The sequence below is a fragment of the Dama dama genome, chromosome 6 (assembly GCF_033118175.1).
Source record: "Dama dama isolate Ldn47 chromosome 6, ASM3311817v1, whole genome shotgun sequence".
Classification (NCBI taxonomy): domain Eukaryota; kingdom Metazoa; phylum Chordata; class Mammalia; order Artiodactyla; family Cervidae; genus Dama; species Dama dama.
This window is the reverse complement of record NC_083686.1, coordinates 32,348,827-32,375,014: the sequence shown is the minus strand read 5'-3', so window position 1 is coordinate 32,375,014 and position 26,188 is coordinate 32,348,827. Positions and strand designations below refer to the sequence as shown.

The 26,188-nt window shown below is 37.7% G+C and overlaps 1 protein-coding gene across 1 annotated transcript in view; it reads right to left on the bottom strand.

The window, feature by feature from the left end:
• Nucleotides 1–4: 4 nt before the first annotated feature.
• The window catches only part of TMPRSS11F (transmembrane serine protease 11F), a 103,814-nt gene continuing 77,630 nt past the window's right edge, over nucleotides 5–26,188 (bottom strand). The window contains exons 5-11 of the mRNA XM_061145579.1: nucleotides 23,707–23,771; nucleotides 21,685–21,848; nucleotides 19,142–19,180; nucleotides 16,188–16,389; nucleotides 12,505–12,764; nucleotides 11,224–11,366; nucleotides 5–4,298 (exon numbers count right to left, since the gene is read on the bottom strand). Coding sequence (XP_061001562.1) covers nucleotides 4,140–4,298; nucleotides 11,224–11,366; nucleotides 12,505–12,764; nucleotides 16,188–16,389; nucleotides 19,142–19,180; nucleotides 21,685–21,848; nucleotides 23,707–23,771 — 1,032 coding nt within the window. The 3' untranslated portion in view covers nucleotides 5–4,139. The remainder of the gene's footprint in view (nucleotides 4,299–11,223; nucleotides 11,367–12,504; nucleotides 12,765–16,187; nucleotides 16,390–19,141; nucleotides 19,181–21,684; nucleotides 21,849–23,706; nucleotides 23,772–26,188) is intronic.

Below are 26,188 nucleotides of genomic sequence, written 5' to 3'. Positions count from 1 at the left end.
ATAAAATCTAATGAAATCTTAGTGCGTGTGCAGCATCAGCTATGCTGTTACCAGTTTATAATAATACACTTGGCACTTTTCAAGCAGTTTGAAACATTCTCTGAATTTGAACACTCTCATTCAAGAAGAAAACCTCACAACATTGTGAGGTAGATAGGTTAACATTCCATTTAAAAAGTTAAGGGCAGTTGGGAGCAACGATATAGTTCTCTTAATTGTCTGACATGATTACATTTCTCTCATTTCTTATTAGCCAGAGTTAAAACTTTCAAGCAAGAAAAATATTGAAACATGTAAAAGAATGTTCATTGTAAGTGTTCACAAAATCATCTTAATCAAAACTTCTAGTTTGCTGCATTTTAGTGTACTTCCTGTAGTTTTGTTTATAAAACATCTCCTAGTTGAGGCATTAAAAAGAGCAAAGTTCAAAGCAAACACTTTTTGCTTTAGCAAGATCTGAAATCTTTTGCTGCTCCTCATTTTAAAATATGGTATAGATTCTTAATTTACATCACATAAAGGCTTCAATTAGAAAGTTTAGTGTTGGGGGATGAGAAAGTCAATGGATATTGTGTAGATTTGCAGGGGAAACTTTCCATGGATTATTCTGACCTGCCAATTTAACTAGCTCTACAACTTCATCTACATTATTAAAATTATCCTTCATTTCCTTAGATACAGTTGGATATAGTTTTAAGTGGTATTATTTATATTAACCATAAAGCTGGTTTGGTTAAATGACATACTTTGCCAAACACGATGTGAGTTGAACTTTTTTCCTAGGAGAAACACTGGTCTAGCAATAATCATTTCATTCCAGTGACTTCTGGAACCACAATATCCCGTCTAGTGAACTAGCTATAACTCTAGCATTAATTTCAATAATTTGTAACAAGTTCATTTTTCACTTCCATGAGGACATGAATGAATGCCTTGCACACATCCCATCACTGTCAAATAAATAGATGAGCAAGGTATCAAGTTCACTGGATGATTGCTATTAATGTATTTTTGCTGTTAGTGTTATTGAATCAAGAAGATTTTCCTGAGAGGTGGTTAGGCATTGCAAAATTTTTTGTTTCAATCTTGTTCTAGCATTAAAAATTAACCCTTTCATCCACATGGCACCCCAAATTCTATCAAAATTCCACAGGAATTATATGCTACATCATTTACTGTCAACTGAAATGGCTTTGACCTGTCTTTTTAAAAACAATGAGTCAGACGAATTGTAGAGTTGTTATTTTTTTTTCTATGAAAATATGTGTGTGTTATTATAGTATTCACAGCATGCAAGACAAAGCCCAGGCTTTTTTTTAACCACAAAATATCTGCAAAATTCACAAAGCAATACTATTGATAAATAAAAATAACACTGTAAAAAACCCACTTCTTTATAATTTTAATGCATTTGCAGTATCATCTGTACTAATATCATTTTGCAGTAATATACTTTGCATTTTTTGACCAGGTTTTAAACATTCTTTGATTTTTCAACTTTATTATTTTACAAGAAAGCTTTACAACAATGCCATGAGTTAGATCACCCAATGTCCCATATGGTAGATGGAAAACATGAGGAAAAGCTATTGCATGATTCCCATATCACCACACAACAGATCAGAATCCAACTAAAAATAGTATATATAAATCTATTTTTAAAATCTGCTTTTCCATTTCTTAGATTTATACAGTCTATTACATTTATTTCTCTCATATGTGTCAAAATGCCATTGGGCTGAAGTAAATTAACTGTATTATAATTTAAATACATATATGTAGTTTCACAGGTATTTATATGCAAAGAGTTGTCACAGTCTTCTGAAATAAAAATATAGGTACACAAAAGCACATATCCATTCAATCTAGACAGATTTGTATTCTTGTGTCTACCAAAGGTTGTGTTAGGCTTTAATATAAAGAAGGTACATCATCAATCAAACCCATTTTGAATATGCTAAGTATTTTCCAAAAAGCTTTGGCTGTATCTCTACATATAAAAGGAAGCATAAGGATTTAAATTTTTATTCTGCTTTTACTGTTGATATTTAGTTGCTAGGAGTCATCAGCTCAGAAATTTGGTGATTTTTTGTTTTCAAAAGGGAAGTATGTATGGATAACCATTTTGTGTTTATTATATTTTAACATTTATATTAAATGACTAGGAGTTTTTTAGTTACATTTATCTTGTTTACATATATATTACATATAACACACATACATGCAAATTTAAAGTTTCAGTCATTAAAGAAACTAAGAGACTAGATTTTTCTTAGATAAGTCAGAGCAACAAGTCTAGAATTTGAGGCCTCATGTTTGGTACCTGAGTGTGAATCCAGCTGCATCTCTGTAGGCACAACCCTGATGACAGATGACCAAACATCCTATGACTACTTGGGCATAAGCAGACTTGGTTATACATACATTACTGAGGCATACAAAACTGATTTTGAAAACCTAGCAATTCACCTAATTATTTACAATGTAATTTAAACTATTCTGAAATCAATTACATGATTTTAAAGAAGCAAAGTACAATTTTTAAATAGTATATTGTTTCATTGAGCCCAAAGCACATTAATAATAATTCATAGCAGCTAATCCATATATGGGCTTCCCAGGTGGCTCAGTGGTAAAGAATAAACCTGTCAGTGCAGGAGATGTAGGTTCGATCCCTGGGTCAGGAAGATCCCCCTGGAATAAGAAAGAGCAACCCATTCCAGTATTCTTGCCTGGAAAATTCCATGGACATATGCCTGGCGGGTCCATGGGGTCAGAGATAGACACAACTGAGCATGCACACACATAGTCCGTATTGAGAGCCTGCTGGGTACAGACACTGTTCCAAGTAATTCACCTATATGAATGCATTTAATCCTCATAATGATATGAGGTGGGTACCATTTTTATTCTCTCTGTAGAGATGAAAGTGCTAATGCAGAGATGTTAAGGACCCATAGTTTGTACATGGCAGAGTCAACATTCAAGCTCAAGCAGTCTGATTCTAAGCCTGTGCTCTCTCCCACTAGACCTGGGGCTGGTTTAAGCCCCAGGCCATTCACTCATTAAACAAATTAAGTTCATTTACTTTAAAACTCATAAAGGCATTCCTTCCCATTATAACAAACTTTTATACAGTGTATGATATATGCCAAACAATGTGCCAAGTACTTTGCACAAATCAGATTTCCTAACCTGACATTCTAACAGACATCTGACTTGTCAGAGAACTGAAGACTTATAAAAGCACTGTATATGATAGAGGTATATCTAAATGATAATTGGATGTCTCATTTCACCAAAAATCTAAAGAGTGCTTGTTTTGTTAGTAATCATTTGAAGCATCTCTGATAGCCTAGGTTCCACTGGTTCTTTTTATCCTTCCTATGTCCATGAAAAAGTGCTCTCAAAAGTTGTCTCCTTTTCAATCTAGCTTCAAATGATGTGTGAATGGCAAGATACTGTTAAAGAATAAATCAGAAATGCTTATTAACAATACAACATGCATCCTGAAGCTAGTACTGATGTATATAACCCAATGTTAATAGCAAGTTCATATATATTTAAAGACCTTTTAAATAGCAGTTCTCATGGTTAATGATAGTGCTCTGTATTTTGTAAACCCAGGTTAGAATTCAAGTTATATTGCAAATCTCACACTGCTCCATTCAAGCCACTGAAGGTCCAGTAATCAGTCCTAGAATGCTGGAGCCCTGAATCCTTAGGGATGGTTGCTGTTTGATTTTTTTGCTAGATGAATCCCAAGTGCTCTAGGTACTATATGAGGTAAGATTTTGAGAGCCCTGGCAGCTCTTCATATCCTGTCGAAAATAATGTTCCCATCTTCAATGGATGGAAACTATATGTAAATATTCATCTGATTAATAGGATCACAATTTCCCATGTGAGTGAGGAGCTGGTGCTACCTGTCATTTGCTGTGTCTTTTTCTCTTAGGGTAGAGAAAGATTTCTGTCCCATGTACACAAAGTCCGCCTCATGATAGTAGATTGCTCTGCCTCTGAAGGACTTCTTGACATTCAACAAAAGAACTGATCCAAATCACAAGAATACAAATAACACATAATATGCAGGAGTTTTAGCTCAATGTGTGATGGATAAAATTCAGGGTCAGTTCACACTAGATACCAGTCTTGGAGGCAATCCAGTCTCGATACTGAGACACTCTTGTGTAGACCCCAGGTTTTTTGGGAAGAGCACATGATTGTCCCCAACTTACTATACCAACTAGGTACCAGATTTCATGATTATCATAAACCAGAGGTCCACCAGAATCTCCCTAGAGAAAAAAACAATTGAAATTGTTAACACTAATTTAATTCAGTAGGACAATCACTACAATCATCTCTCTTCCAGAAACAGTTACATAGAACATGCAACCAGATTAGACAGATTATATGATGGTTCTCTCAACTTAGTTAAAATTTTGTGCTAAATTATTAAGTAAATTATTTTCCAGAAAGACCAATACTAATTTATATGGAATGGCTACATTATTTATGCTTCAGCATACATATATTTTTTGCTAGTTTTATTAGACACTTTAAGCATGATTTAGTAAGCATTTATCTAAAATATTTAATATGAGGTTGATATTTGTACATTGAAAAAAATGGCAACCCACTCCAGTATTCTTGCCTAGAGAATCCTGTGGACAGAGGAGCCTGGTGGACTGCTGTCCATAGCGTTGCACAGGGTCGGACACAACTGAAGCGACTTAGCATGCATGCATGCATTGGAGAAGGAAATGGCAACCCACTCCAGTGTTCTTGCCTGGAGAATCCCAGGTTCAGGGGAGCCTGATGGGCTGCCGTCTATGGGGTCGCACAGAGTTGGACATGACTGAAGTGACTTAGCAGCAGCAGCAATTTTCTGTGATCTCTTCTGAGTATGTTAGCTCTTGACTGTATTTTATGAACCTACTCTGGCTTTCTTTTCTTTCACTTACCTATTTCTACCTTATGTTTGCTTTCTGAATTTTATATAAGCCTTCTTAAATCTCTTTTGGATGAAAGAAGATTATGCAAATAAATAGATGCAAGTATCGAGGTTAAAATTGTGGTCTCAGTAGTTGAACTGCCCAAGTTTCAGATCCAGCTCTATTAATTACTTGTTGTGTGATCTCAGGTAAGATACACAGGGTAAATTCTCTGTGCCTCTGAGTTCCTACTATGTGTCACAGGGCTTCCCTGGTGGCTCAGATGGTAAAGAATCTGCCTGCAATGCAGAAGACCCCTGGGTTGTGAGGCTCCCTGGGTCGGGAGTATCCCCTGGAGAAGGGAGTGGCTCCCCACTCCAGTGTTCTTGACGGGAGAACTCCATGGACAGAGGAGCCTGGGGGCTACAGTCCATGGGGTTGGAAAGAGCTGCACACAATTGAGCGACCTAACACTTCGCTACATGTCTCAGGCATTTTGATGGGCATTGAGGATTCAGTTCAGTTCAGTCGCTCAGTTGTGTCTGACTCTTTGCGACCCCATGAATTGCAGCAAGCCAGGCCTCCCTGTCCATCACCAGCTCCCGGAGTCTACCCAAACCCATGTCCATCAAGTCGGTGATGCCATCCTGCGATCTCATTCTCTGTCATCCCCTTCTCCTCCTGCCCCCAAATCCTTCCCAGCATTAGGGTCTTTTCCAATGAGTCAACTCTTGGCATGAGGTAGCCAAATTGGAGTTTCAGCTTCAACATCAGTCCTTCCAATGAACACCCAGGACTGATCTTTAGGATGGACTGGTTGGATCTTCTTGCAGTCCAGCTGACTCTCAAGAGTCTTCTCCAACACCACAGTTCAAAAGCATCAATTCTTCGGTGCTCAGCTTTCTTCACCGTCCAACTCTCACATCCATACATGACCACTGGAAAAACCATAGCCTTGACCAGGCGGACCTTTGTTGGCAGAGTAACATCTCTGTTTTTAAATTTGCTATCCAGGTTGGTCATAACTTTCCTTCCAAGGAGCAGGCGTCTTTTAATTTCATGGCTGCACTCACTATCTGCAGTGATTTTGGAGTCCAAAAAAATAAAGTCTGACACTGTTTCCACTGTTTCCCCATCTATTTCCCATAAAGTGATGGGACTGGATGCCATGATCTTAGTTTTCTGAATGTTGAGCTTTACGCCAACTTTTTCACTCTCCTTCTTCACTTACAATGACCAAAAATGAACTGTCCCTATGCTCATAGAGCTTGACACTTAGGATAAGAAAAAGCAATATGAAATAAGCCTACAAAAATGCAAATGACAACTGTTATGAGTGCTATGGAGACATACAATAGGGGGATTTGACTAGTCAGGGGGGTTAGGGATATTTCCCTTGATGAAATGTAATCAATCTAATAGCTGAAGGAAGAGGAATAAATCATGAAAAGCAAGGTGTGAATGAAATGCGTTTTAGACAGAGGGAAGCATGACAAATGCTCTGTGGCATGAAGCAGCATAGCATATGCAAAAGCCTGTGGAAATAGGAGACTGGAGAGAGGACAGCAAGTGGGCAAGTGGTACATAATGAGGCCACAGCAGGAAGGAGAGACTATTCTATATAAAGTCCTATGGGTCTTTTTAAGAAGCTTTTATCATGAGATAAAAATAAAGATAAAGCACTGAAGATTTAAGTGTTTTAAGGAGGGGGTTAACATAATCAGATTGCATCCTGTTAGAAACCATCCTGGAATTCATTCGACTAATGCATTACAGGATCATAAGAATGAATACAAAGAGATAAACTAGACAGTTAATGTATGTGGGAGGGGGTCAAGGGACAGGAAGGGGAGGAGAGGTTGAGAGAGGATAGAAAGGAAAAAGATGGTGGAGAGACATTTAAGGAAGTAAAATCCATGGGATTAGGTGGTTATTTGAATATGGGAAAAAGAGAAATTAGAAGGGTTTCTAGCCTTTGGCATATCTAACAGAATCAAAGGGAATGTCATTTACAGAAATACGAAACAGAGAAAGATTAGTTGGGGAGAAGAATCAGCAGAATCAGATACAACATTTGAATTTGAAGTGCCTTTGAAATATCTAACTGGAGCTGCCAAGTAGGAACAGAATAGATAAATCTGGAGATCAAAAGAGAGGATGGGGCTAAAAGTAAAATTTTATATAGCGTCTGGAAAAAAGATGATAATTGAAGCTACGAAAGAGAATTAGATTCTCTGGGGAGAAAGTATCGAGTGAAAAGATAAACAGGCATAAATTAACATGTAATGGGTGGGGTTAAGAGAAGGGCACTGAAAAGGAGATAGAGACGGAACAGACAGAGATGCAAAATGGAAATTATTGCAAGCCAAGAGAAGACAGTATTTCAATAAAGAGGGCGTGATAAGCACTATTAAATACTGCTAAGAGGGAAAAAAGACCCCCTCAAATTGTTGATGGTCATTAATGATTCATTGAAAACATTTGGAAGAGAGATTTTGATGAAATGATAGGGCAGGAACCATATTGAAACAGTTTGAGGAGTTAGTGAGAGATGAGAAAATTGTGACAATAAAGATTTTCTCAAATATTTGATAGTAGAGAGATACAATGAGAGGCTAGCTGGAGGCATTATGGGTCAAAAAAGAATTTGCTTTTCTTTTTTTTCCATGACTTGAGAGATCTGAATAGAGAATTTAGTTACAAGAGAAATGTTGACTCTGGAAGGAGAGAGACTGTAATTGCTAATGTATGCATGCTAAGTCACTTCAGTTGCGTCCAACTGTTTGTGACCCTATGGACTATAGCCTGCTAGGCTCCTCTGTCCATGGAATTCTCCAGTTAAGAATACTGGACTGGGTTGCCATTTCCTTCTCCAGGGAATCTTCCCAGGGATCGAACCCTTGTCTCTTACGGCTCCTGCATTGGCAGGAGGGTTCTTTAGCACTAGCGCCACCTGGGAAGCCCAATTGCTAGTGTAAACTTCCCCAAAAGGTCAACAAGAAGAGGAATCTGAACAGTGGGGAAGGGGCTATCCTTAGTGAAGGGGCAACTTTTCTGTAGTGACCTAAGCTGAAAGTGGATGAAAAGGGTCCAGATGAAGGCAGATCTGCAATGTTTGATGCTAGGAAGATGGGGAAATTCCCTACTATGACTTTTATTTAGTTTTCTTTTGAAAATTCAGAACAGAATCATCAGTCAAGATTAAATGGGCAGAAAAAACTGGAAGTTAAGCAAAGTGGAGAATGGTGGGAGAATTCAGAGAAAGGTAGATTTAGGAAAAAGAAACAAACATAGTGAGGTCATCAGCTTTGTTATGTGGAACACGCACTGGAGCCATGAGTTCTGTTGTCTTTTTTTCAGGAGCAGGTGACTTCCCAGATGCAGGCAGACAGAGGGTCTGAATAACTGAGCTCTTCCAAGTTTGGAACTTGTCAGACATAAGCACTGGGAAGACAGAACATCAAGTGGGTTTGGGGTATAAGCAAAAATGTCTAAAAATGATCACAGTGAAATCTAAATTGGACAAGTGAACAATGGAAGAAAGGAAAGAATTAATGGACTGTGAAACAGCAGAGAAATTGTGCTCTACAAGACTCTGAAATTGAAGAAGGGTGGTATTCAGCCAACAAATACTTGTGCCAAGACTGGTTGAGGTATTCATAAAACAGAGGTAAATAAAATAGATGCTATAAAATGAGTGCCTTCACAGAGTTCACTTTCTAGGTTAGTAAAACAGTTAAATAAAATATATTGTGCATTGAATGGTGTAGGAGCTACAGATGAAAATAAAACAGAGAAGGGACACAAAGAATATGTGTGTTAAGTTGTGTATGTTGGGCATTGGGGATTGGTAGGTTGGATTATAACAGTGTGACCAAAGAAACAGAAGTGGTTGAAAATCAGGCAGAAAGGACTCAGGATAGTTGTTAAATAGGAAGATTTGGGAATTTGGTGTCACTGGAGATGGAACAGTTTTTGATGACAAGGTTCAAGATGTGGCCCTAGGAATAGGCGACTGAGGAGGAGTGAATGTCCCTGGAGGTTGAGATCTAAGAACAAAGGATCCAGCTTTTAAATGAGTTGATGACAATATTGCAGAAGTTAGGATGAAGGTGAAATTTATTTTAGGCATCAATGTCATGAAAGAATGAGTGGAACAAAGTAGAGAGATTAGGAAGTAGGGGGATAAAAACAAGATACATGAGAGATGATGATGCAACTGAATAAAGAGCTCTTCAGAGGAGAGGTTCCTCTGTCTTTTGATTACAAATTTGCTTAAGAAACTAACAATAGAGCGTAAAAGGTTGTCTGAACCAGAAACTGGAGTGAGAGACTAATTTTCTAATTTGTAAATAATACTACGTCATGGTACTACGTCAATACTACCATGCAAGATGGACACAATAAAGGACAGAAATGGTATGGACCTAACAGAAGCAGAAGATATTAAGAAGAGGTGGCAAGAATACACAGAAGAACTGTACAAAAAAGATCTTCACGACCCAGATACTCACGATGGTGTGATCACTCAAACGTATAGCCAGACATCCTGGAATGTGAAGTCAAGTGGGCCTTAGGAAGCATGACTAAGAACAAAGCTAGTAGAGGTGATGGAATTCCAGCTGAGTTATTTCAAATCCTAGAAGATGATGCTGTAAAAGTGCTGCACTCAATATGTCAGCAAATTTGGAAAACTCAGCAATGGCCACAGCACTGGAAAAGGTCAGTTTTCATTCCAATTCTTAAGAAATGCAATGACAAAGAATGCTCAAACTACCATACAATTGCATTCATCTCACAAGCTGGTAACATAATGCTCAAAATTCTCCAAGCCAGGCTTCAACAGTACGTGAACTGTGAACTTCCAGATGTTCAAGCTGGTTTTAGAAAAGGCAGAGGAACCAGAGATCAAATTGCCAACATCAGTTGGATCATAGAAAAAGCAAGAGAGTTCCAGAAAAACATCTACTTCTGTTTTATTGACTATGCAAAAACCTTTGACTGTGTGGATCACAAAAAACTGTGGAAAATTCTTGAAGAGATGGGAATACCAGACCACCTGATCGGCCTCTTGAGAAATCTGTATGCAGGTCAGGAAGCAACAGTTAGAACTGGACATGGAATAACAGACTGGTTCCCCAAATAGGGAAAGGAGTATGTCAAGGCTGTATATTGTCACCTTGCTTATTTAACTTATATGCAGAGTACATCATGAGAAATGCTGGGCTGGAGGAAGCACAAGCTGGAATCAAGATTGCCGGGAGATATATCAATAACCTCAGATATGCAGATGACACCACCCTTATGGCAGAAAGTGAAGAACTAAAGAGCCTCTTGATGAAAGTGAAAGAGGAGAGTGAAAAAGTTGACTTAAAACTCAACATTCAGAAAACTAAAATCATGGCATCTGGTCCCATCACTTCATGGCAAATAGATGGGGAAACAGTGGAAACATTGACAGACTTATTTTAGGGGGCTCCAGAATCACTGCAGATGGTGACTGCAGCCATGAAATTAAAAGACACTTGCTCCTTGGAAGAAAAGTCATGACCAACCTAGACAGCATATTAAAAAGCAGAGATATTACTTTGCCATCAAAGTTTGTCTAGTCAAAGCTACGGTTTTTCCGGTAGTCATGTATGGATGTGATAGTTGGACTATAAAGAAAGCTGAGCACCGAAGAATTGATACTTTTGAACTGTGGTGTTGGCGAAGACTCTTGAGAGTCCCTTGGACTGCAAGGAGATCCAACCAGTCCATCCTAAAAGAAATCAGTCCTGAATATTCATTGGAAGGACTGACTGAAACTGAACCTCCAATACTTTGGACACCTGACACAAAGAACTGACCTATTGGAAAAGAGATACTGGGAAAGATTGAAGGCAGGAGGAGAAGGGGACGAGAGAGGATGAGATGGTTGGATGACATCACTGACTCAATGGACATGACTTTGAGCAAGCTCTGGGAGCTGGTGATGGACAAGGGAGACCTGGCGTGCTGCAGTCCATGGGGTTGTAAAGAGTTGGACATGACTGAGTAAGTGAACCGAACTGAATTATGTCAATCTTATTATATTAAATGAAATGATGTATAGAAAGTGTTTAGCATTGTTTTTGGATAATAAACACTCAATATAATAATTTTTATTATCTTTGGTTATTTAGGTAACTGATTCTTTGATAAAATTCATGTCATTTTTTTTCTCTCAGGTAAACACATAGGCCCAAATTAGAAATCATTAGTGGACACTTTCCTTTTAAAGTGTTGACCTTGACTTTGGACTTACCTTACAGGCATCTACTTTTCCTTCCATGAATCCGGCACATAACATTCCTGAAGTTACCATGCCATCATACACATCCTTTCTGTTACACACCTCGGAGCTTATGATTTCTACCCTGGCTTGCCGTAGTTTATTTTGTGTTGGTCCTATTACACAAACAAGTGAAAAAACAAAAAACATGTTCTTTGAACACAGCTATATCTAAGACTCAGAAGACACATGAATTGTATATTCTTAGGAGTAAAAGCATTAGATTTTTTATTATTAATGATTGCCTAATTTTATTTTCTGTGGCATAAATGTCTACATGCAAGGAAACAATACACATATATGTGGTCGTGGCGGTTTAGTTGCTAAATCGTGTCTGACTCTCACGTATTTGTAGACCTTCAAAAGTTCTTGGAATCCTCAAAACTACACACGATATTGTGTGTATATGACTTTTTTTCATGAGGAGAGAGTTTATCACACTGAATTTGTCCAACTTCACGTTTTTCCACATAAAGAAGCTGAGGCTCAGAGAAGTTCATTGATTTTCCAAAATCTACTCAAGTATAAACCAGGATACAAACCACACAGGTCTGTTTGCCCTGCTCTATGCTCTATGCCATACAGTGTTATTTCAGAATGTCTCAAAGCATGAGAAACAAAACAATTGCTGAAGATATACCAACAATATGATACCAGCAGAGAAGAAGGCCAGTGGTTAGGAGGAAAAAATACTGCATAAGTTAGTCTCAAAACATTCACAAACCACTTCCATGTTTATGACCTTTGTATATCCTCATTAAAATTAGGAAGAATTTAAACCAAAAAGAAGCATATGAAGTGTACGCTAGCCAGGAGTGTTTACATCTGGCAAATATACAATTTGTAGTAATTTACTTCCCTGTACTCCTATAGCATCTTGCTCCTTAGAGTACCCAAAACAGTCTGTTCATCTTATCCATGTTATTGAACTCTTCTCTTCCCCACGACTGCTCCAAATAATTGTGAACTCCTCAAGGACAGGTATATGATTCCTTTTACTTTTTTTACTTTAACACATAGCACCTTGTTCTTCTTGGAGCCATACTTTCCTTCTCCAGGGGATCTTCCTGACCCAGGGGTCGAATCCGGGTCTCCTGAACTGCAGGCAGATTCTTTACCATCTGAGCCACCAGGGAAGCCCATACACATTAGAAGCATGAACATTTTAATGAAAAGTCTAAAGAGGTATCTCCTAGATGGCACATTAGATCCCAAGATAAATTTGTACTAAGTAAATTACATCGAACAACTCACCATCATCTACAATGGATCCAAATCCTGTGACAAATACACCTGTTTTAGGTGGCAACTTTATGGATGAATCTGGGAGGCAAACTCTCTGAACTACATTTGAAAAGTCAACTCGGGTTGCAAGCTGAACCAAAGCAATGTCATTTTCATTTGTTTCTCTACGGTAATTTTCATGAATGATAATTTTCTTCAAATTTCGTTGCACTGTGGGTGGTGTTATAGTTATACCAAAAGTGACAATCCATCTATTTGGGTCTTTATTTCTGCAAAAAAATAAAGAATAAGATTAGTGATACTTAACTGTATCCTTCAAAAACAGTTAAGACAGTATTCTCCCCAACTATTGGAATTATGTCCCTGAAAAATTCCTATAGTGAGAGAATTTGCAATTGATGACCTTATGTAAAAAAAAAGGTTAAAATACTGATGATACAAGTGAGAGTAGAGTAGGAAAGCTCTTAAAGTATTTCATAAGCTCTAAAATTTAAAAGAATACAATAGCTAAGTGGAATTGCATGCTGCAGTTGGAATAATTATAATGGGTACTATACAATTAGTTTCTCACATTTTAATTCCCTGTTCATTAGAAACTCTTCAAATTTGATTTTTTCTATAATTTCAGTGAAGTGTATAGAAATTAATTTTGATCTGTTTTGGACATTATCACCCTAAGAGGCATTTCCTTCTGTATGAGACATTCTCTCCATTCTTATTTTATGATTTAACCTTTTGACTCTTGTTTACTGGGTCTTATCTTGATCTTTGAGACAAAGTGTAATTTGTCTTCTTCACAAACTCTCATGTGTATACAGGATTATTTCTCCACCCAGTTTCCATACCCTGCCCCAATACTCAAGGGCTAAAAGCGGCCTTAACTCATTATTGTGTTGTTAGAGCTCCCACTACCCTTTCATCTGCCCTGGTCAGTCCCTCTTACTATTTTTGAGGCTCTCCCTTAACACAGATGCTTTTCTCTACCATGAGATTACACTACAAGCAAATTCTGCATCCTTCTATCATCTCTTTGCTCCCTGTTCTACCCTAAAGCTCAGTTGCCTCTTTGTCTAATCAGCCCTTTCAAGAATGACTGAAATATACAGAAACTTGAATTCTCTATGTAAAGGAAAATTATGTAAAAGGAAATTACACATAAGAGGATTCAAAAAGGGACTTTCCCTGTTCATGCAGGATTACTGTGTTGGTGAATCATAAAGTTTTTTTTTTTTTTGAATCATAAAGTTTTAAGTGTAATGAAAACCTGAAAGATCAGTGGTTTTCAAAGTACTCTGCACTGCCCCAGGGATGAGCAGGCAGAGTCTAGGGGCCAAGGCATTGGGGTCTGGGGAGGGCTCCTCTCTCAGCTGCTCTACTTATTTGCACTTTAAGGGAAGGTTTAATTCAAAGCAGAAATCTTAAGGATGAAGCATTCATTTGAAAACGAATTCTGGAAGCTACAAAGACTTGTGTTACTTCAGTCCTTAAGGATCTTGTAAACCAACTGAGTAGACAAAACAGAAATACCTATCTCTTCATGCATAAAAAACCAGAAAGGGAGACTCAAGTAATAGGCACAGTTGAGCATGCTTTGCAGATAAGAACACTGAGATTCAGAAATTAAATGACTTGGCCAGGTACATGATGTATTCAGCTGGTTAGTGTCAGAGACCAGGTCTCATGATATCCTGTCAAGAACTTTTCCCTATATACACTTGTTTCACAAAGACTGGGATCATTTTTCATGGGCATAAAGGTACTAACATTTGTCTTGAATATGATTTTAAAAATAAGGTATTTCTGTAGGAAAAAAAAACATAAAAATTTTAAAAGTATTTGGATAATTGTGATATTGTCTTCAAAGTACCCGTCTTTTTCCTTCACAATAGTACACTTCATTATGCAATTATATGAAATTATATCACATGCAAAATTGATCCCTTCCTCTCCAAGATCATCACCATTTCAAGCTCTTTATTATTATTGGCAAAAAATATGCTATCACATTTCTCATATTGAAAAAAAAATTCCTCTTTAGAATCCACAGCCACCCTGACTATCAAATTTCTCTGCTTGCATTCATTTAAAAACTCCTTGAAAGTGGGGTCTAAACTCACTACATCCAATCCTTATCTTTATTTTCTCTCTTGAATTCATTCTCACCTCTATCACATCATCACACTTTCTTTTATCAAAATCACCAGTTATCTCTGTTTTATCAAACTCAATGGCCAGTCGCTCTATATGTCTGCACATACATAGAAATGAAACTGGACCTGCTAGAACCCGTATCTCAATCTATATAGCTTGTATTCTTCACTAAATAGTTAAAGACTTTACATTCTGAGCTTATTTCTTTTTAATTTATGTAAGCAAATATCAGTTATAAATTTTTAAAAAATGTATGAAAAATGGAGGACTATATGAGCATGAAACAATCAGAAAGCCTTGAAAAGTTAGTGAGACTCAAGTTTACCTAAGCATGATGATATTACTGAGGTTGTAAATATGTACATGTGAGTCCCTTTTCTCTTTTTTTCATGAGACAGTGACAATCACCTTAAATCCATTAGGTCATTCTCATTACACATCTGCTCCATAAATAAAGGTGTAGGCATCTTAGAACAATTTGGGTGTTACCCTTAGAAGTTTGACCAAGCACCACCTAGACTCACCAAGAGTAGTTTCTTCTGAAAAGGGGTGTGAACAGTGTCGTTGGCCAGGACTTTATTCAGAGCTTTTGTTTTTTGAGGGTTTAAAAGGAAAAATTCTCTGTACCCTGATGTTAAAACCTCAGGAAAAAAGACAGTGTGTCCCTGATCTTGGGCAATAGCGTGCCTGTGCATGTCTGTGTATGTGAAGTGACATAGCTGAGTGTTAAGAGCTACAAATGAAAGCCCAAGCAGAGAGCTCTTTTCAGGTTTTATATGACCCATCTTCCACACTGTGAGGGCAGTGATATAGGTTGGTAGATCTCTCCCACCATCCACACACCTCTCTAGTCCAGAAAAGCCCACATAAAATGAAGTGAAAGTTGCTAAGTCATGTCTAACTCTTTGTGACCCCATGGATTATACAGTCTTAGGAATTTTCCAGGCCAGAATACTGGAGTGGGTAGCCTTTCCGTTCTCCAGGGGATCTTCCCAACTCAGGGATCCAACCCAGGTCTCCTGCATTGCAGGTGGATTCTTTACCAGCCCACATGGTTCTTGGATAATTGGAAAGAAGAGCTTCAAAAATGATACCTTTGATTTTTTTCCCCTATAAGTGGTGGTGGATGTTGATAGTTGGAGGATAAATGAAATAATGTTTTAAAAGTGAAAGTGGCTGAATTCTCCTTAAATATGCAGAACAGTTTAAATTTGTACAAGTATAACAGTCTTTAAAATAATTTATGATGTAGTAGAAAAAGATCACATACTTTCACGATGCTACATACAAGGAAACAGATGGTATGAGCTACAAGAATGGCTCTTTGGTTTGGTTACCAAACCAAACATGATATGTATTGAGAGAAGGGTGAGGGGATGAGTTCGATTGGGGCCTGGAGCAGCCATAACGCATTTAGGGGATAGCATCCATGCAGAGTGGAATAGAGGATAATTTGGTGAGATTGCACTCTTCCCAGGCACTAAATTGATGGTAATTAATAACTGAGTAAGCAAGACTCACAAGAGCGCTAATAAACTTACCTGCGGAAGCAGTGAGCTGCCGTGAGTAGCCACGTGTTACTGATGAGGCTGGCCCCACACTGATGGCCAGCCCCTATGAGCTGGAGGCTGGCCTGCCATGGCCACTCCCCTTCCAGAGCTGCTTCACTTCCTTGGATAATTCTTTCAGCAGACGCAAACGCTGGTAATGGCATGAATGAAGGTGTCATCCTTATTCCACAGCCTGTCACAGAAAGAAGTGTTACCTTAAAACAAGGGGGAAAAAGCATATCCTGATTTGCATTGGGTGCAGGTGCTTAGACGGTCCATTGAACCTGCTGCTTTTTAACCCATTTCTAGCACTCAGTCTCTGGGGTTATTCTCTAGGGGTGCTACCATTCCCAGAGAGGTTCAAAAGAAATATTTACCAACATTTCAAGGCATCCAAACCAGAATTAACTTCTGCCTCTATACGGAGCATATAAATAGCTAAGTCGATAGATAATTTAAGAGCATAAAAATCTGTGGATCCTCTGCTGAGAGTTTTCGATACATGTGTAGCAAAATACTTTTCAAATGAGAAAACTCAGCTTGGGGAAATAGAACATAAATTACTGGAGGTAACACAGTTAGCAAGAGACAGAGTTGGATATTGGAAGGATTAGAAGGATCTATGTCGAAATTTATATTCTTACTACTGAGAGAGTGCAACACTGAATGTCAGCCATGATTCTGCCTTGACATAAATCTGTAAATTGTCTTTGAAAAGCCCTGAATTTTAACCTTAAATATTAGTGACTATCTAGCTTTTCTAAAATTTAAAAAGAGTAGTTTTTTTTTTTTTTAACACATTTGATTTTCTGATAACAAATTCTCACCCTAAATAATACCTGAAAGTGTATTAGTATACTTTATTAATGTGCTTGTTAATTATTGTTTATATTTTTATTAACAATACACTTTTTTAAAAAGAAGTTTTATCCAGAAACAGATTTAAAAAGTAGTGCCTGCCATCATGTTTATAAATTTATCATAATTCCCTCAGGGTTAAATAGCTTAAGCTTAAGCTGACCATAAAATTGAACATGTAGAGTTTCTCCATTAATATGGTGCCACATCAGTAGAGGCTAATGCTTCCTCTCCCAATTTTCCCTAAAAGTAAATGTGAAGGTAATAATAATAAAAATAATATCTACTAGTTATGATCCAGACCTTGTACATAGTGTTACATACACTTGCCCTAACTTTAACAACTCTGTTATCTCTCTATGTTATTAGATGTTATTATCCTCAGAATGAAGATGAAATATTTGATTCTTTGGTATTACTCAAAGGCAAAAGGAACAAAATCACCAGAAATTAAGGAAAGATAAGAAAAAAATATATATTCTGGAGGTAATTTTCAGTAACTTCAGTAGTCAGTGGGTTGATTTAAAAAACAACTTCTTGGACTGCCCAACCTATTTCTTTGAATCAGAACTGTGTGGAGAAACCCAGAAATTCTGACAAAGCCACTGATACTGTGATTTCCTACCTTTCTGCTTTATAACAAAACACTAGAAGAAAGTGGAATGATATGTGTACAGTTATTTGAGAAAATTTATGATCCAAGAATCCTATAAAACTTTAAGATAAAAGCAATGGAAAGAGATTCTGATATATGCAACTTCTCAAAAATACACCATCTATGTAGTTGTCTTATTGAAAAATAACTTAAAGATGCAGTTTAGCAAACAAAAAGGTGAATCTAAATCAAGACTCAAGAAAAGGAAATAGTAAAAGTATAACAAGAGACTTTGATCCTGAAGCTGAAGTTCTGATACTTTGGGCATCTGACATGAAGAGCTGACTCACTGGAAAAGACCCTGATGCTGGGAAAGATTGAAGGCAAAAGGAGAAGAGTCAGAGGATGAGATGGTTAGATAGCATCTCTGACTCAATAGACACGAATCTGAGCAAAGTCCAGGCAACGGTGAAGGACAAAGAAGCCTGGCATGCTTCTGTCCTTTGGGTCACAAAAAATCAGACGTGGTTTGGTGACTGAACAACAACCAAGCAAGAGACTTTAGTGATGGGTAAATGACTGTGACTGTTGAGATAAAATGGAACATGTTGTTTTGAAAGAGATTATTAATAGAGTATGTAAAGTTTGTACCGGTGCTCAGTCATGTCTGACTCTTTGCAACATCATGGACTGTAGCTTGCCAGCTCCTCTGTCCAAGGGATTATACAGGCAAGAATACTGGAATGATTTGCCATTTCCTCCTCAAGGAGATCTTCCGGAACCAGGGATCGAGCCTGTATCTCCTGCATTAGCAGATGGATTCTTTACCTCTGAGTCACCTGGGAAGTCCATGTAAAGACTAGTGATAAGTAAAATGTGAAGTTGGTCTTCCCAGGTGGCGCTAGTGGTAAAGAATCCACCTGCCAATGCAGGAGACATCAGAGATGCAGGCTTCATCCCTGGGTCGGGAAGATCTCCTGGGGAAGGGCATGGTAACTCACTTCAGTATTCTTGTCTGGAGAATCACATGGACAGAGGAACCTGGCGGGCTACGGGCCATAGGGTCACAAAGAGTTGGACATGACTAATGGAACTTAGCACACATGCATGCAAGATGTTAGAAATATAGCTACATATGTTATGTATATAATATCAAGAATACTATGTAATTTTTTACCACATTCTGTAAGTCAAAATACCAAAAATTGTATTTGGCATAAATGTATAAATTCAAATGTCTTAAAATGTCAACAATAATAAAACATAATAAAAAAATTAAGTGGTTTACAAACAGAAAAAAGAGCTTGGTATTACTGTTATGATCATTTTGAAATACATACAGATATCAAATAATTATACATTGTACGTTCAAAACTAATACAATGCTATATCAATTATACCTCATAAAAGAATGTGGTAAAGTCTACTTGTAACTTTCTCGGCTTTTATTAATTATCTTTGCTATGAAATAATCATGGGCTTTGGTACTTACGACTGTTGAGAAGATTCCTCATCTTTTTGTTGTCGATAGCTGGAATAAACAAAACATGAATTAGTTGGTGGAAGTGTATATTCCTATTTTCATGTGATTTTGTTCAAATGGTTACTATAAAATGCTTATTGCCCAAAGAAACCATGTAAGATATTTTTTGTAACCAAGAAATATATAAATAACCCTCTACTCTGATTTGGTTCAAAATGTATAATTTTACTCTAAAAAGGTAGCATTTTGTTTTCTGATTTTTGCTAAGAAACCAAAAAACAGAAATTAGGAAATTAGGAAAGAATGATTAGGATAAATATCCATGAGTGCTTTCTTTGGGAGCTCCAGTAAAACTAAGAGAAACAACCTCTATTCCCATCACATCTGGTGTTCACTGTAGCATTTGGACTAGCTTCTGTGTGTTAGGCATATGCCTGGAAGCCAGGTTGATAGGCATCCCAGGTCCCTCACAGACCAATTCCCAAGCCTTTGCCTACAAAGGGTGGGAACTCGGTCACTGCAGGTTGTGGCTTCTCTCACTGAGGACGACTCTCGCATAGAATACAGTGGAAGTCAGCAGGTCCTAAGGCAGGAAGGTCTCTTGTATACAGCCAGCCCTCTATCTCTCCCTCCACTTTATGTCTCCCTTCTGTGACACCTTTTCCCCTTCAAACTTATCTTGCTGCTGCTGCTAAGTCACGTCAGTCGTGTCCGACTCTGTGCAACCCCATAGACGGCAGCCCACCAGGCTCCCCCGTCCCTGGGATTCTCCAGGCAAGAACACTGGAGTGGGTTGCCATTTCCTTCTCCAGTGCATGAAGGTGAAAAGTGAGAGTGAAGTCGCTCAGTCATGACTGACTCTTAATGACCCCATGGACCGCAGCCTGCTAGGCTCCTCCGTCCATGGGATTTTCCAGACAAGAGTACTGGACTGGGGTGCCATTGCCTTCTCCATACAAACTTATCTTAGTGTGCCTTTATAGTCAGTTTCATTTGATTGGGGTGATTCGGTATTTGTTTTGTTTATTTGTTAGAAAGGAGGAAAATATATCATATTTTCCTCAGGAATACTGACTTTCCCATAAGATGAATGTGAGCCCCAAATCCTATTAGAAGTCTTCTGGACATTTTACTTCTCTTTATTTAATGTGAGCTTTGTATGTAGCAGAAGAAAATGTATGTGGTAGAATTTTGGTTATCAAGGATGGTCATAGAATATCATTTAATCTTAAAACAATCTTTATAATAAAAAGTCAGTATACATGACCAGGAAGGCTGAAAAATGATTTTTAAAGTAGTAAAATAAGAAACTCTACAATTTTAATTTATGGTGGATATTTTACTTTAGCTTGTATAATCATGTGTTAGGCACAATTATATTACCAGGAGTTGAGATTTAGTTTGAGATTGCCATTTACAGAGTGCTGGAAAATGTCATGTTTTTTTTTTTTGGAATATAATTGATTTAAAAATAAAAAATCATTTCTAATTACTCTATGAAGAAGGTATCACTAGTGTGCATGGAGATTCTATCAAAATGTATTTAACGGATTTTGCTGATTTTCTAACAACAGAGAAATTAACTTTAGAGAATCTGTTTTTTTAAATTCATAGTTGTTGGGAGGGGAAAAGATTCAAGATCTAAAGGACAAGCCTTATTTTTTGGTATTAAATCAGAAGCAACTGCACTTGGAAATACTTAATTAGAAACAATGAACAGAGTTGGAATACCTAATGCCTGTGAGACATATGCTAGAGTTCAGGGGGAGGAATAAGAAAATAAAAAGACTCAGTCCCTGATCTTGGCACTTGTAGTCTAATTTGAAATACATTATTTTACTTTCTTTAATTTTGTGCTGGTACAGAAAAACAGAAATGTCTCTCAGTTTGGATTCCAACCGGCTGTGAGGCAGTTTTAGTTTTACTTCCATAACCTTTTTGAGCTCCATTTTTTTCTACTTTTGGGGGAAAATGCAATGGCAACTTTCCTGAGTTTGTATTGTGAGGAATCTGTGAGGAGATGACTAAGAAATTGTTTTAAATTGGAAATAAGCTAGGGAGAACCTCTTTATGGTTCATGTTAATGTTTCTTCCAACAGGTTTCAACCTTCGTAAAGATTCTGTTTCTTTGATACTATGGAAGCTAATCCCCAGAACTGGCCTCTGGCAGTCACGATACCTACGCTTTATTACCCCCTGCATCCCCCCATTAACGCTTGCAGGTCCCATGTCTGACACCTTCCCTGAGTCTAATTTCCTTAAAACGATGGAATTAATGCCTACCCTTTCATGCTTTTGAAAAGATCCAACATGAAAATTCATATACGGGGTGAATTAAAAACCCATAGGGATGCCCAAGTTAAATATGAAAAAAAAATCATAAAACTAGACTTAACCTCATAGCGAATTTTTATTTTAGTTTTAATCCACTCTGACATACATTCATCAAGGGTGAATTCTTGAAATGAGAGAATACATTGACCTGAATTCTTATGAAAAATAAAAAGAGGATTGTGAAGGGAGGGAACCAGAAAGATGGTAAAAGGACTTACATGTGAGTGCAAATGATGGTTTGTGTATAGTAAAAGGCATTGGTTCTCTCTTCAGACTTTGATATAGAATCCTTTCAATTTTTTTCCTGACTTGCTCAGCACTATCAGTAGATGGGAATCGAAACACAAGCACCATAAGAATGTTCATACCATTTTGATCTGGACTAAAGAGGAAAAAGCAGATAAAGGTAATCATAATAAAGTCAGTTCTGTAACCAGGAACTATTTTTACACATTACGATTCACACTAGATTTAAAGAAACATAGTGAGTGGCATGTGTGCATATCAGATTTTTAAATTTTCTCTAGGAATACCGGCTAAGATAAATAGCTGGAAAAAAAACTCATCTAGCTGTGAGATAATTTTAGTTTTATAACCTTTTTGAACTTCAAAAAGAGGAGGTTGTGGGAGGAGGAGAGGTTCATGAAATCATGCTTTACACATGCACTTAAATGATTTGCTTTTGAAGGGATTCTGAACCAAGTTGTAACCAAGGTCATTATTCCTCAGTTGCGGTGTGGCAAAGACAATGCTTTGTATTCACCAAACCCTTCTTCTAAGCTTTGTCTTCTAAGCAAGAGCTAGATTTCATTTCCTAGCCTTCCTTGCAGTTTATTGAAACTCTTTAGTGAATCCTAGACAGTGAAATGTGGGGAGAAATGATGTGCCCTGCTCCCAGACCTGGCCCTGGAAGACCTCCTGTGCCATCCTACATGCTTTCACTCCGCTTATTTGCCAACCAGAGAGTCAGTGGGCAAGTCCATTCCACAGTCCCAATCATTCCTACATCCACTTCTGCCACTTCTGTTTGGACTGTATGTACCATGGAAATTAAATAGATCTTTATTGTGTTAAGCCATCGGTATTTTGGGGCTTAGTAGTCAGTTAATGTGAGTTTGAAAGATGGATGGTTAAAGAAAGCAATTACAAAAGGAGATCATTTGATAAGTTCAAATATAAAAATTTACAATAATGTGTAGAGGTCTAGAAACCCTCTAGTTACATTTTGAGAACAAATTTAATTTGAAATATATAAAAAATGAAGGAAGAAGGAAGAGTAGAAAGGGGAAAAGGGATGGAAAACACATGGGCTCCTGACCATATGTATAATTACCATCAAGAAGTGAAGTAAATAAGTATTACAAATATATATGTGTACATACATACATATATGTATATGCATGTTATTATAAGTGTGTATATATATTAATATGTAGATTTATATGTTGTTTAGCTACTAAGTTGTGTCTGACTCTTTGCAATCCCATGGTCTATAGCCTGCCAGGCTCCTCTGTTCATAGAATTTTCCAGGCCAGAATACTGGAGTAGGTTGCCATTTCCTTCTTCAGGGGATCTTCCCAACTCAGGGATCAAATCTGAGTGTCCTGCCTTGCAGGTGGATTCTTTATCACTGCACCACCTCTGAAGCTCATGTGTATAAATATGTATGTGTGTATACTGATTGATATCCACAATAAAATTTAAAAAATTTCATCAATTTTTATCAAAATTGATAGAAAACAAGATATATTATTCCAGTAAATGCCAAGCTTTTTGGACATTCTATTAAAATATATTCAGGATAAATTCCAGTAACTTATTTTAGTCTCTGATAATATATATCTTCAATTTATATATATTGCCTTTTATCAGAACAAAGAGTGAAAAGGCATTAGAAATAAAATAATGCAGGAGCATTCAAGGAGAAACCTTATTGAAGAGAAAATCATAGTCTGATTTTTGGGTAGGCTTAAAGTGAGGATAATCAAAAAGGGCTGGCCTTTATGTGCTAAGTCACTTCAGTGGGGTCCAACTCTTTGAGACCCTAGGACTATAGCCCACCAGGCTCCTCTGTCCATGGGATTCTCCAGGCAAGAATACCAGAGTGAGTTGCCATGCCCTCCTTCAGGGGAATCTTTCCAACCCAGGGACTGAAACCATGTCTCCTGCATCTCCTTCATTGGCAGGCAGATTCTTTACCAGTGCTGCCACCTGGGAAGCCCCAAGCCAAGTTTACATACCTTAATTTGATAACATGAGATTTGATAAACCGACCCTCTCCAGAATGTTGAAATATCGTAGACATCTGAATAGAAAAAAATTTAAAGTGTTAATCCTAAGAAAAGTGGTATTCCTCATCTTATCTAGAAACTTATGGAAAAGTTAAGGATGCCAGTTTATTCCCAGACTTGTGAACTGGCTATGTGCAGTGGTAAGACTTCAACCAAGTTCCAGTCCTTGTAAAACTGAACAATCTTATCATAATAGCTTGATTCTGCAGTAAAATGATGTAACAGAATTATGTACATTGTAGAGTCGTTTTGAGGATTAAAGGAAACAATGTATACCACATATCACACATTGTCTGATATACTAAACACTATTCATAATGTTCATTTTGATGGTCAAATAATTTAAACTACTGGTGCTATTTTTCAAGGCAGCGTTAGTCACTTTTAAGAAAACCTACCATATATTTGCCTCATTCTCCAATATGGCATTCTAGTCTGCTATTGATATCAATTTGCTCATTTCTCCCATGAATGTCCCTTATGAGAGCATTTGACATAATATGTATCAGCATCTGTCATGTGGCTCTGACACTCTCACTTGTTAGTCATCTCTTTGGCAGGTCTAGGTTTCATCACACTTCATACTGTCAGCATTTTATTACTTGGATTTTCGAGTCTGAACCATTGAAGGATTTTGGATGTTACATGAAATTATCTCCTAAAGGTACCTGATTCCCAAAAGAGTATTGAGGCACTGCCTGAAAAGATTAAAAAAAAAAAAAAACACCAGAGTGAAAGTCAAAATTCAGAAATTGCAGGTCAATGTAAGTTTATGTAAGGCCCAGATCCATGGTAAATCTTGCCCTGTTTGGGAAGAGGGAATATTGGTTCCCTCGCCCAGTAGATTCTTCCCTTCTCCTTGATTCCTCTAAATTAATAACAGTGCTCAGTAGATTTTACCTTGTTAAATAGTGAATCCCCCTCTCTTCCTTCCATCCCACTGCTGTGGTCTAAAATCAGCTCCTTCAAAACTTGTGTCCAAGCTTTTGCAGTGGTCCCCTCACTGACACCTTTACGTGGTTCAGCTCTGTCTTTCCTCCCCTACTTGTTACCCAACACGCCAGCAGCCTGGATGATGTCTCTAAAGCACAAGTCTGAGTATATTACACTCCTGCTTGAAACCCAGTGTCTCTTAGCATGAGCTCTACAATCTTAAACCTTCATGGGCCTAGTTGTTGTTGCTGTTTAGCCACTCAATTGTATCTGATTCTTTGAGACCCCATGGACTGCAGCATGCCAGGCTTCTCTGTTCTTCACTATCTCCCAGAGTTTACTCAGACTCATGTTCCTTGAGTCGGTGATACCATCCAACCATCTCATCCTCTGTTGTCCCTTTCACCTTCTGCCTTCAATCTTTCCCAGCATCAGGACCTTCTCTAATGAGTCAGTTCTTCGCATCAGTTGGCCAAATTATTGGAGCTTCAGCTTCAGCATCAGTCCTTCCAATGAATATTCAAGGTTAATTTTCTTTAGGGTTGACTGATTTGATCTCCTTGCAGTCCAAGGGACTCTCAAGAGTTTTCTCTAGCACTACAGTTCAAAAGCATCAATTCTTTGGCCCTCAGCCATCTTTATGGCCCAACTCTTACATCTGTATATAACTACTGGAAAAACCATAGCTTTGATTATACGGACTTTTGTGAGCAAAGTGATGTCTCTGCTTTTTCAAACAGTGTCTAGGTTTGTCATAGCTTTTCTTCCAAGGAGCAAGCAAATTCTAGTTTTATGGATGCAGTCACCATCCACAGCGATTTTTGGGGCCCAAGAAAATAAAGACTGTTGCTGTTGCCATTTTTTCTCCATCTGATTGCCAGAAAGTTATGGGACTGCATGCCATGATCTTCCTTTTTTTGAATGTTGAATTTTAAGCCAGCTTTCTCGTTACCCTCTTTTATCCTCATCAAGAAATTCTTTAGTTCTTCTTTCCATTCTGCCATTAGCGTGGTATCATCTGCATATCATGGGCCTTTTTTAATCCTACCCCTATCATCTTATCTATTACCTGTTCTTCCCTAATCTCACTGGCCTGGTTCACACCTTTACAATTTTGCACATTAATTTCCCTCTTCCTTTAGTACACTTTTTTTTTTCAGGTAAGTTTCTTCAATGACAATTATGGTATTCTCCAATGACAACTAACTTGTCTTTGACTTGCCTTCCTCACACAAAATTAAATTCTCCTTTCCATGGCAAATAGATGGGGAAACAGTGGAAACAGTGACAGATTTTATTTTTTTGGGCTCCAAAATCACTGCAGATGGTGACTGCAGCCATGAAATTAAAAGACACTTACTCCTTGGAAGGAAATTTATGACCAACCTAAACAGCATATTAAAAAGCAGAGACATTACTTTGCCAGCAAAGGTCCATCTAGTCCAGGCTATGGTTTTTCCAGTAGTCATGTATGGATGTGAGAGATAGACTATAAAGA